At 34.2% G+C, this 11849-nt stretch overlaps 1 protein-coding gene across 1 annotated transcript; it reads right to left on the bottom strand.

Moving 5' to 3' along the window:
• Positions 1–806: 806 nt before the first annotated feature.
• LOC141687502 (dynamin-related protein 3B-like) lies at positions 807–11301 on the bottom strand. Its single transcript, XM_074492800.1, has 20 exons — positions 10730–11301; positions 9272–9554; positions 9132–9160; positions 8946–9047; positions 8511–8579; positions 8364–8423; positions 7920–8033; positions 6618–6666; positions 6412–6521; positions 5820–5912; positions 5568–5660; positions 5359–5496; positions 4258–4374; positions 4017–4106; positions 3727–3760; positions 3343–3491; positions 3105–3251; positions 2109–2161; positions 1840–1939; positions 807–1454 (listed from the first exon to the last, which is right to left on the bottom strand). Exons 1-20 carry the CDS (start codon positions 11123–11125, stop codon positions 1179–1181), a joined length of 2502 nt encoding a protein of 833 aa, XP_074348901.1. The 5' UTR covers positions 11126–11301; the 3' UTR covers positions 807–1178.
• Between the last annotated feature and the right edge of the window lie 548 nt (positions 11302–11849).

The raw sequence follows: 11849 nt of genomic DNA, 5'->3' as shown, positions 1-11849 counted from the left end.
TAGTCAATCATTTTAGCTAATAAACATTGGAGATGCTAAGATTAAAAAATTCAACATTAAATTAGCTTATCTCCCACGTGGTCACGCCCTGAAACTCAAACAATACAATCTTCCTTTTCATGATCATATATTTCCCTGATTGTCAATTCAAATTCACAACTCCTTGTCTGCCGGAAGCCTAAGATCTGCAAGATCCTGCATTGAATGCAGGCACAATTTTAAAAAATCCAACTGTTATAATATAATGGATTATTACGCGATTTAATAGTTTATAATATGAATAACTATAATTGTATTGCTCACAAGTCTCCCAAACGTTAGGAATGGCACGAAAATTGTACCGAGTTGCGAGACAGATAGTAATTTACAACTCAGTGATAGCACAGATGAAGTCCGACCAGGAAATGCAACAAATGCAACATGCTGTGTAAAGGACTTCTCATTTTGAACTAAGATTTAATGGAAATTAAAAACTATGCTAAAAAAAGGCATGAACCAGAACCCTGGTTTAAATTCTATATATAAAAACATATTATTATTAATATTTAAATAGCTCTATAATATAGCATTAATCTGACTGCAATAGGTACAAGTATTGATGCAAATGCAATCCAATTTCTGAAACTTATTCAGGTTACAAACAAAACATCAATGGATTTTACATTAATTCAATTCTCAGGAGATGGTGTTTTGAATAAATAAAGGTCTGGGGAAAAAATTGAGCCGTACTTGTGCCCAGAATAGCAGTACCATGATTAAATGCAACATTATCAAAAAAATCAACCTTCTGTAGGAAAAAAAGAAAATATTAAGAAAATAGTCATCCTTGAAGGATCTGGAAATACAAAATCAAAGAACCTGATTACAATTGCTAAAAACTAGAAGTACCCAACTTGTACAAATTTTCAATAGACTAGAGTGAATTGCTCCTATTATTTTATAAGGAGTTCCTCTAAAACAATGCAATCCACAACAAACTATATTTTAGATGCTGGAAACGACATGGCCATAAAACAGTGGTCAAAAAAATGGCCCGTCCCCAGCAAAAATTATTTCACCTACCCATCAAGCAGATTTACAAGAGTAAGTACCGGATAACTGATGAGGCGGCTGAATACTGCTAGCAAATAAAATAATATGATCCCTTACTGGGATAATCTATGGCACTCCGAAAAGGTTCAGATCTCGACGGTTGGATACAGACCAAGAAACGAATTGCGTCCACTTCCATTTGAATCTGCAGTAATGTGTGATGAATATAGTTCTCCAGAATGAGATGCTTTACGCGACCTTGGGTTCTTAGGAGAAGCTGTATAGGATTCCATTGAACCACTACTTGTTGAATAAAAAGAGGAAGATGGTAGACCATGAATTCTTGGCAGGCCTGTTGGGTCAGCATTCAAACTATAACCCCTTTCAACTGCATCTGCATCAACCGGTAATTCATCCAACGTCTGCAAGAAAGAAATTATTACATAAAGATTTCCAAATTTATTCAACAAAAGACATTGTTCACCAGTCAGCTGCTCATCAGGGATTTCATTTTTGACATTATAGCAAATTATACACACACACACACACATATATATATATGTATGTATTTGTTCAATTATAACTCTCAAAGTTTCCACAATTTAAAATAATCCATCCAAATATATTTTAAACCCCTAAATATATCATGTTGGAGAATTGTTACAGATCCTTGGCCAGTTCTCCACGTTCCACAAGTAATTCAATAGCACAACAGAGAGCACATTCATATGCAATAAAATAGTAAAACCGTATGTAAAATTCCCTTTCAGTTTCACATTCTCCGGTGAATTAGAAACACGAACATACCCGGAAAGCCTGCTGGAGAACACGAAGGGTTTCTCTGGTGCGTTTTCTTTTAATAGACACTTCATCAGGTTCTTGCAACATCTCCTCAAAGAGATTGTCTCTGACAAGACAAAACAATATATAAAATTAATATAATAGCTAGAATATCAGCCATAAAAACATAAGAAATTAAATGCGGCCCTATTTCCGAGAAAATGTTGTGCAGCAACTCCGCGATATCATATGACGTGATTCATTATATTATGAGCATCTAGTCCTGGCTGCAGTACCTGTACAATTTTTTGATGAAGACATTGTGCAGCTCTCTTTTTGTATGGTTTACCTAGTAATGGATAAATCAGGACGAACACGTGTCAGGAAATATGACTGGCAACAAGAAAGATATAACTTCACAAACTTAAAAATGTAACCTCGCATTATGCAACTCTAATACTTTGAGATTATAAAATAACTTAGCACCCACAACAAGAAACATATCCATAATTCCCCAGCTCCTTCAACAACATATCACAAATCACAGCAGATTAAAACTTTCTGTGTCGGGAGATATGACTAGCAACTAGAAAGACTAATCTGACAAACTTTAAATGTAATCTCACATTATACAACTCAAACATTTTAATATCAAAACATAGATATGCAGCCACAGATACATAAAGAAACATAATGCATATGCCCCCAGATCCTTTAATGATACATTAGAAGTTACAACAGATGGAATACAACTAGCACCTAGAAAGACATAATTTGACAACTTCAAATGTAACCTCACATTATACAACTCATATATTTTGATTTCACAAAATACATAAGAAGCCACATATACATAGAGACGCATGCATATTTCCCCAGATTCTTAGATAATATATTAAAGTTACAACAGGTGAATACTTTTAAGGCTAGCATTTACTTCAATACCCTTGGCACATTTCCAGTAGTCTATAGCTGATATACAAAACTTGAGTAGCATGAGAAACTCACTACAATATATATACATATATATATGTGTGTGTGTATGAGTGTGTGTCGGTGTGTGTGTGTGTGTGTGTGTGTATAGATAGATAGTTACAGAGTACATTTCGTCACAAACTTAATGCTAATACGAGTATTCAGTAGCAACAGATTAGGTAAGCGAGAAATATTTGAATATCAATAACCCAAAGCTTTTGGGTACAACAGTTACTATGGGAACATAAACAGAATAGAACAGAAAGAAAGAAAAGTCAGGAATTATCAGCTGATGGTTAATGATAAAGGAAAATTACCAGGAAATGCATGATTGCTTTTGGTACAAAATCCTCTATGTTCTTTCTTACAATATCATAGTATGACCTCAACAACTTCTTTGTTACTGTGATTTCAACAGCCTCCTGTTCTGAATTAGTGTCTGAGGGCCTCAAGACAGTTGGAGGCTTTAATGAGAAGAAAAATATGGATCAGAAACTGAACAAATATATCAAAACACAAGAACCAGCAAGTGAATGTACAGGACCCAATAAGCACCTCTCTGAGATGGATCGTTGAGAAAGAATGCTCAATCGTCTGAATTGGTTCATTAAATGGCTTGCTCGTTAGATTTTCTTTGGCTGCAACACGATTATCTGATCCACCGAAAATTGAGGAAATCCCCCAGGAAGATCCAGTTGTACTTACTTAATATTCAGAGCAAAAATATACACATCAGGCATCAAAGTAACAAAAGTAAAATGTTCACAATAGAATCATGCATTTAATGTAAAACAGATGTTGTAGCGAGAAACTATGTGGCGAGTGAGAAACTATGTGATGAGTGATAAACTATGTGATGAGTAAATAACATCAATATTGTAGCGAGAATAATTTTCAGAATAGCATGTATCACACCTAAAACAAATATATGAGTCTTACCAGGTGCAGTAGATTCAGTGGCAGGTCGTGCACCCTGTCGCAAGGAACAAAAACAAGAATGTACATCAGGCACTACAAATAATAGAATATCACACCTAACAATGTGGCTTTTCCACAATATTATACCAATGTGGCTTGATAATGACATTTGAGACATACTCACACTCCTCAATATCTTACATGAATCATAAATACCATAAAAAAAATTACAGACTTCTATTCCAATTGATAACTCAAAACCCTGGAACGAGGCAATTTAGTTAGAGCTTTTGCACTAAAGAAAGTCCTACCTGTTCCGGAATTATGCCATTAGCTTGTCTGGCAAGAATAGCACGAGATTTAAGACTTCTCTCAGATGATGGTGCTTTCTCAGGTTCATCCTAAAATGCCACAACCAAAAAAAATGTTTATGATAGTATAAGAAAGTAAAAAATTTAATGCAGACCACCAGTGGCATCATTACTCTGGGAAAAGGGAGAATATAAAGGTGCAAGAGCTGATAATCTTGCAATATTTTAACACAATGCATACCTTATGTCTAGCAATAGTTGAAGCAGCTGCCCTAAGAGATTTCATCTCCTGTAATGCCAATTCTACAGCCTTACTTCCACCAATAAAATTAGGGTGCGATGTATTTATGTAGTCCATCTGAAGAGGAATACAAAAGTTATACATTAGAAATCAGCCTTAGTAGCAATCTATAACTGATACACTAATGTAGCAAGGATATTTGTGTCTTTTCAAGGAGAAGCAGTTAGACAACTGAGCATAAAATGGAAGTGGCAGTCATAAATTCTATTATGCTTGATAAAATAACAAAATATGGGACTCTGTTCCACCAACTAATTATCTCCTCCTCTCTAGATTCTCTCTTTAGTTTCTCTGTACTAACTGATTTTCTCCCTCTAAAACTTTCTTCTTCAACAAGATATCTCTGATCTATCCGTTCCATCTCTAATCCTCTGTAGTAAATTGTAATCTCTGCTTTTCTCTCATTTCTGGCCTAATCTTCTGTCATTCTGCTTATAAACTCAGAAATACTAAATATCACATGTCAGAAACCCTATTTCCTGACACTATATGAAATTAAAATTAAAGGAAACAGAGAAGAACATAATCACTATGTACTTTTACATGTCATAACATTCTACAGAACGAAACATAAACCCATCTGCATTAAGAACAAACATCCAATCATACTTCCACATATTTGCAAAGATACCATCTATGATTATTGAGCTTACAAACTACATACTACTCGATTCAGCAATTTGACACAATTGGAAGTAACAACAAAAACGTTCAAAACATTATGGGAGGGTAGATATATAAATAACAAACGCTAAGAAGCCGTATATGTGTTTAGTAAGAATTGCATCTTTCACGCCATGCAGACTTCAAGTATGTCTCAACTGCAAACGTAGTGTATGTCATAAACTTCTTGGTACAATATTTCGTTTCTCATTCTAGTATATACATATGATAAAGCATAAAAAATCAGGAAAACAAACTTGCAGTAGACTGAAATAACCACATCTTCATCTAGAGATGTCATAATAATCATAATCCAATATCCAGTGATGTATATATGAGCAAAGAAAGGGAAAATTATCATTTATGTTTGAAGCATACCTCCATTTCAACAATGTGCCCGATCATGGTCTCTGAAGGTTCAAGACCTTCTCGCAAAAAATTGCCGATGACCTCATCCATGCGCTTTCTCAGAATAGGAAAACGCTGCAACTCATTTACCATACAACGATGGCTCATCTAAGATAAAATGATTAATGTCAGCATCTCAAAGTGATTTAGAGTCTCGCAAATTACTAAAAACTTCCTACCTTTATTAGCTCATCATATATGAATCTTGCACACTGGAGACTTGGATCAAGCAAGCGCGCAATTTGTCTTCGAATAAGAACTTCAAACGGAACCTATACGTTAGAAAGCTAAAAGAGTTAAATTGTATAATCATACCATAGCCAATTCTGAAAAATCAATTACATCTTATTAAAAAAAACTACAAATGTACGAGAATGACTTCGAAAAGAACGAAGAAAGATGTGACCAAAAAAGAGTAGAGATAAACATACTTCTGGTACAAATAGGGCCGATCTTGGACCAGTTGCATTCTGAATGGCAGTTCTAATATCATCATCAGTTAAATCCTCACACGGGTCAACCTCCTGAAATAGAAAAAGCTTGTTATTTCACCAGAGCCAACTTCATAAACAGCATATATAACTAGTTAACTGCGGTATTATGTAGATAACCCAAAAGAACAGGTACAAGTTAAAAAAAAAGGTCGCTATTACTTCGGATGTAAGTGCACAGAACTGTACAATAAGATATAAAACAAATTAGAAATTAACTTCAGACAGAATTCCATATTTTAATTCCCCAACTTATGAAACCTTCTCTTATAGGTACGCTGAGTGTACAAAAAAAATTATGTGACGTGTCGGCATTCATCTTTGTATCCGTGTCAAAAGAGTTCTCAACTCCCATCTTCTTTTTAACATATGATTTCATAACATGCGCTGAACTTCATTATATTTTGATTTCACAGAAAGAGAAAGAGTAATGTTTTATTGTATTGAAATGATTACAATATCAAATCCGTCACAATTTCAAATAATAATATTAGAATTCCAGATCCAAATTCAGAAAACAATAAATACACACCTCCAAACTCTTCACAAATATTGACTGGAAAATATAATGAATTCTTGCTCCACCAGACAGTTCAGACGTTGACATTTCTTCATTCTTTCCTTCAATCATAGAAGAGAAAGCTGTACCAACATGCAATTGATACCATTAATTAGTTCCAAACCCACCATTGTGAGGAAGCAATCAGATTCTATAAATATATGATAAAGTAGAATTACCTTCAGAATACTTTGAAAGAATGTTTAGAAGAAGAGCTCCCTGTCCAGCCTGGTGATAAATTAAAAGCACAAAATTATGCTAACAGATACCTCATAACAATTCAGCTGCTTGACATTTATTCATTTAACTTACTAATATTGTTTTACATATGTTTAAACATAATGGAACATTAATGGCAGGAAAAAAATGGTCAGGCCCAGAATTTTTTAAGATACTACATATCAAGTCACTTGCTTGACATTAATTCATATGTGCTATTACTGTTGTGTTACATACAAGCTCAAAACCCGTGCAATGTACAAATATTTAAAATATTTTATGTTTTACTTTGATATTAAATTTATTAAATATGCAATATTGTAGTTGCATAATTTATTAGAAAATTTTGATAACATAGTTATCAAGTATTATCACTTGACCTATCTTTTTAAATGCATAAGTTTTTTTTAAATGCATAAGTTTAATTTATATTAACAAAAATATATTTATAGCCAAGAACAGAACCCTTGACCTTTCACTGAGAGAGTATATATTAGAATAAATGGGTAAAAAAGAAAAGTAAACTTTTAGTAGTTTTAGTAGTAGATCTGATGTTCCCTAAGCTTTTGGTAGTACAATGATGGTCAAGGATACCTCGTACAGTCTTACACTCTTACTTATACTATAAATATATATAGAATAGTGTTGAAATATGTATCTATAATTTAGAATATTATATTGCTCAAATATATAGCTAGGTATGCCTTTTTTAATTTTTCGCACATCCAGCTCTTCACTTGAAAAACTTTATATATTATATCAGAATGTATATAACATCACCACATACAGATGTTATACAAGTAAATTACATGTAGATGTGTACATTATGTAAATCACATACAAATGTGTACCTTGTGTAAGCGACATGCATATGTTTACATTTAAAGAGAAGGAACCGGCCCACGATTTCTAACAAAGAGGGAACCAAAAGGACAACTACATTTCTATGTTAGTTTAAAACAGCTAAAACTTCAATTGCAACTTGCAAAGCAACCCCCCCCCCCCCCCTCTTACAGGGAGGAAGGAGAGGGACAGACTAAAAATCATCAAAAAGAAGGCAAACTTCTTGGAGATCTCATCCAATTCACTGTCTGTTGCACATTATTAGAAACTGATTCACCTCTGCTGTATGTCTTCTAGTACTTGAAATTACATACCAAATTTCTTTAAGTAACTAACAAAATATTTAAAGGATATAAAGATTTATCTAACATCACTTTTAACAAGACTGGGGGAAAGAATTGAAGTACGGTTTAAAAAACCTTTGATTCTGTTATTTCCCCATAACTAGCATGCTCCTTTGCAACGGAAACTAGTGCAGCGCTAATACGTGACTTAAGCCCCGGAAGTAATGCCTTGATATGTTGCACCAAGATCTGAAAATAAGAAATGCAAGCAAGTTTGTAAATTTGTATATCTTCAAAGCGAGATTATACTACAGCATGAATCGGGTTGGATTAAAAAAGAGTATGGATGGCAACTTAAGTTAGAACAAAGAGTAGGTTTTTCCTGGAATTATGACCTAGTGAATACCTCTTGTTCTCAGTGGAGAAATATAAGTTTTCTCTAAGTAACTGTATAATGGAATCTACGGGTCCAGCAGACCTCGTGCATGCTCTTTCTGATAAATGAATACATATACATAACATGTGTTTACGCACAATAATGAGTACAACATATAATGTGATTACTAAACCAGTATCTACCTGATTTAACTTTTTGGCCAACTGGGGCACTCCACAACGGTCGGTAAGTTCATTATAAACCTGCATTCATGCAGAACACATGATCAACAGGGAGATATTATTACTGCAACAGGGGTTTAGGTAAAAATAAAAAGACGATGATCGTACAGGACGACTGCGGAAAAACTTTTCTTCAGCCGCAAGGGCATCTTTGATGGATCGGTTGAGTGTAATATCCTGATAAAAAATGATTAAATAAAAACATATCAGATGCCTCTAAAATTATCAAGCAATTTAATGCAACACAAATAACTATGCATATATGAAATCCGGAAAACTAGTTTTGTCCCAATATTTTAAGTTTCACTTGTCGTTCAAAATTGTTTTGATTAGCTAACGATTATCTTTATTGTTCTTTTCTGGTAAATATAAACTGATTGTTTAAAATTAACTACAGATTATCTAACAATACATAAACAATAATATAAAAAACTAACAGGTAAGAAATAGACAATCAGGACTTCCTAGGTAAAATCATGTCAGAAGATATTTAAATTCTCAAATAATCATGTCCTATAAATTTTCCAAGATAAGAAGAATTACCTCTTGACTACGATTTACAACACCTACATAACCAAGCCGAAGGGGAATTACTTTGCCCAGTAGAAAGTTACGGGCATCTGTACCTCTGTCCATAATATCAAGCTGAACAACAACACATATTTAAACTGGTCAGCATCTACGGTAAATGTTGGTTTATAAAAAAAATGGAATGGATTTCAAAATCACCTTCGTGATTACACCAATCGTTCGATCACCTGCATATAAAATGAACAAACATTTAGCTAGCAGCAACATCATCCTACAATAACATTTACTTAGTTTAGCCGAACTGAAACCAAAAAAATAACATTCAAGTCGGAAATTACCATTTGGATCAGCATTTCCAGCTATTTGAAGGGCATCTGAGTTTGCAAGATCAGAATTTGCTGGTGTAACAGCTAGTATTAAACAGCTCGGAAGCTTAATATATGACATGATCATTGTTCTAATGCGAGCTTCTATATCAGAAGGTTGGTCGCCAACTGGAACCTTAGTTATACCAGGCAAATCTACCAGGGTGATATCAAGAACATTTGGTGAAAAAATCTTCAAACGTATTTGCTTGTCTGAAACACCCCTGTTCCCTCCTGCTTCCCTATCTGTCTCGGCCTTAAAACCAAAACATAAATCCATTTTAATTGCGGCCAAAGAAGTATTTAACAATACTATTTTGTAAATTAGTTCTCCAAAAACTTGTAAGCATTTGAGTATTTATATATGGCCTGCTTGGATTGCATATTTCATACACGGTAAAGCTTTTGGCTTTTCTCAAGAAGATCAAGTGACTTCCATAGTACTAAACTCACTGTGGATATAATTCTAAGAAAAAATTCTTAATCCATCGCACACAATTGACCTAATGTGCTAGTGCATAGTGCCTGTGCCCATCTAGAACTTAAAAGTTGATATGATATACCATTCTACTTCGGGAATAACAAACTTTGGAAGAATTTACATTTTATAAAATACTACTTCAGTCCTTAATAATCCCATGGAAAACACATTTCGACATTGTAATACTAAAAATCCTCGTAAGAATAGTTGGGTTACAAATTACGATGACTAAAATAAATCTTGCACACGGTCCAAGGTCAAACACTTATACTACTTGAAAGTGCAGCAGTGCCAACAACTATTACTAGACAACGCAATCAGTCTGCTATCGAACTTCAAAAATAACTACACAATTAGCACTTGCAAGGGGGGATACCAAACATTTAGCCAAAACTCAATATCAAACCAAATGTTCATTCTAGTGACAAAGGAATATTAGATTTTCCCAAAAAAAAAATAGCCATATTAAAGCTGAATGCTAGCATCACATATGTGCTCCAATGAATTAATAAATGACAAACACACTCCACTATGAATTACTATCAAGTTACTCTATTAAACTAATCCATTAATAACTCAAAACTTTACAACAAAATCAGAATCCAATCAAAAACAAATTACAAAATAAAATAAAACCCTAAATATGACCAAAAACATCAAAATCTAAATTAATTAACGGTAAACACACAACGAATCATGTAAGCCCTAATTTTATCAAAAGCATTCCATCATTTAACATCTTCAAGGCAAATGCTAATGTCACATTGTTCTCCAATTAACCTCGAAAAAACAACAATTCACAATACATTTCCGTGCAAACAAGCAACTTACTCAATTTACACTTCTACACTAATCCATTAAAATTCACATAACTAAACTACAACAAATTCCAAAATCCAATTAAAATCAACAAAACCCCCTAAACTTTATGGAAATCGAAAAATCCAAACCTGAATTTCTCTCCGAATATCGTTAAAATTATAAAACCTCTTCCCAGGCAAATGCAAAAACTCGCCATACTCCTCATCGACGCCATCGCCTTTCCGCTTAATCTGCAAAAGCTGCAACACAAGCGGCCTTCTCGTACAAATATCAGAGCCTCTAGGGAGAAAATCACGGCCTACCAGCGCTTCAAGCACGCTCGATTTACCACTACTTTGACTTCCGACGACGGCGACCTGAGGGAGTTCGATCGTATGAGAGCTTCCGAGTTGCGCGAAGATGTCCTGGAGCTTGTTCACAATTGGAATCACCGACTGACCTAGCGACGAAATCGCCGGCGAGAGAGACGGCGGCGGAGAGGTTGAGGATGGCGGCGAAGAGGAGAGAGGCTCGTCGGCGGCCATTAGATCGGGAGAGATTGATTGAAAACCCTAGAGAGATGAGTAGCGAGAGAGAGAGAGAGATAGAGATGTGTGTGTGTAAAGGCGTGTGTGTGTATAGGTTTTGTTATTTGAAATTGATTGATACTTGTGCGTGTATTTTAGTTATTCAGAGGAGGAGGTTGATTAACCAGCGCCCAAGAAATTGTGGATATTTTGTTTCTTGCCTAATAAGATAACTACAGTAATTTATTCTTCTTTTTACTTTTAGCTTATCATGTTGTTTTTTGTATAGTGTTTAATTATTGCAAAAATTATTAAAAAATGGTGGTAGAATTATCTCTTTGTAGTCTGAAAAGATGTTCGATTAAGTTCTCACCCATATAAAAAAATAAGGAAATGTTTGATCATCTTGAAATTAAAAGATTTAATTTGAAATATTTTTAAGTCATTAATTTCTTTTTTTATCTAGATAACCCGCACGTGTAGTGGCCCAAGATAAACTGCATTTAATTGACAGATTTTGATCTAGAAGGCATAATTATAAATTCTCCTTCCATAAGATTCGAACCTGTGACAAGATGATAGTTATTCTTTTTAAGCAACTGAGTCGACCCTTGCGGGCAAGTCATTAATTTCATGGAAATGTAATTATGAAAATTGGGCATGAGGGGCTTTTTTTAATATAAAATTTTAATGACAAATATGTAAATATAAATCTTATCCCTTTGCATTAAAAAAAAACATC

Source organism: Apium graveolens, chromosome 9 (genome assembly GCF_009905375.1).
Source record: "Apium graveolens cultivar Ventura chromosome 9, ASM990537v1, whole genome shotgun sequence".
NCBI classification, from domain to species: Eukaryota; Viridiplantae; Streptophyta; class Magnoliopsida; order Apiales; family Apiaceae; genus Apium; species Apium graveolens.
This window is presented reverse-complemented; position numbering and strand designations above follow the sequence as displayed.

Bases quoted from the DNA above. Each gene is read 5' to 3' on its own strand.
- LOC141687502 (XM_074492800.1), bottom strand. From the start codon at position 11,125: ATGGCCGCCGACGAGCCTCTCTCCTCTTCGCCGCCATCCTCAACCTCT. The intron at 6,667-7,919 runs GTTTTTTAAACC...ATTTATCACCAG, and splicing joins GGGAAATAACAGAATCAAAG to GCTGGACAGGGAGCTCTTCT. The intron at 5,661-5,819 runs GTATGTTTATCT...TCTAACGTATAG, and splicing joins CGGCCCTATTTGTACCAGAA to GTTCCGTTTGAAGTTCTTAT.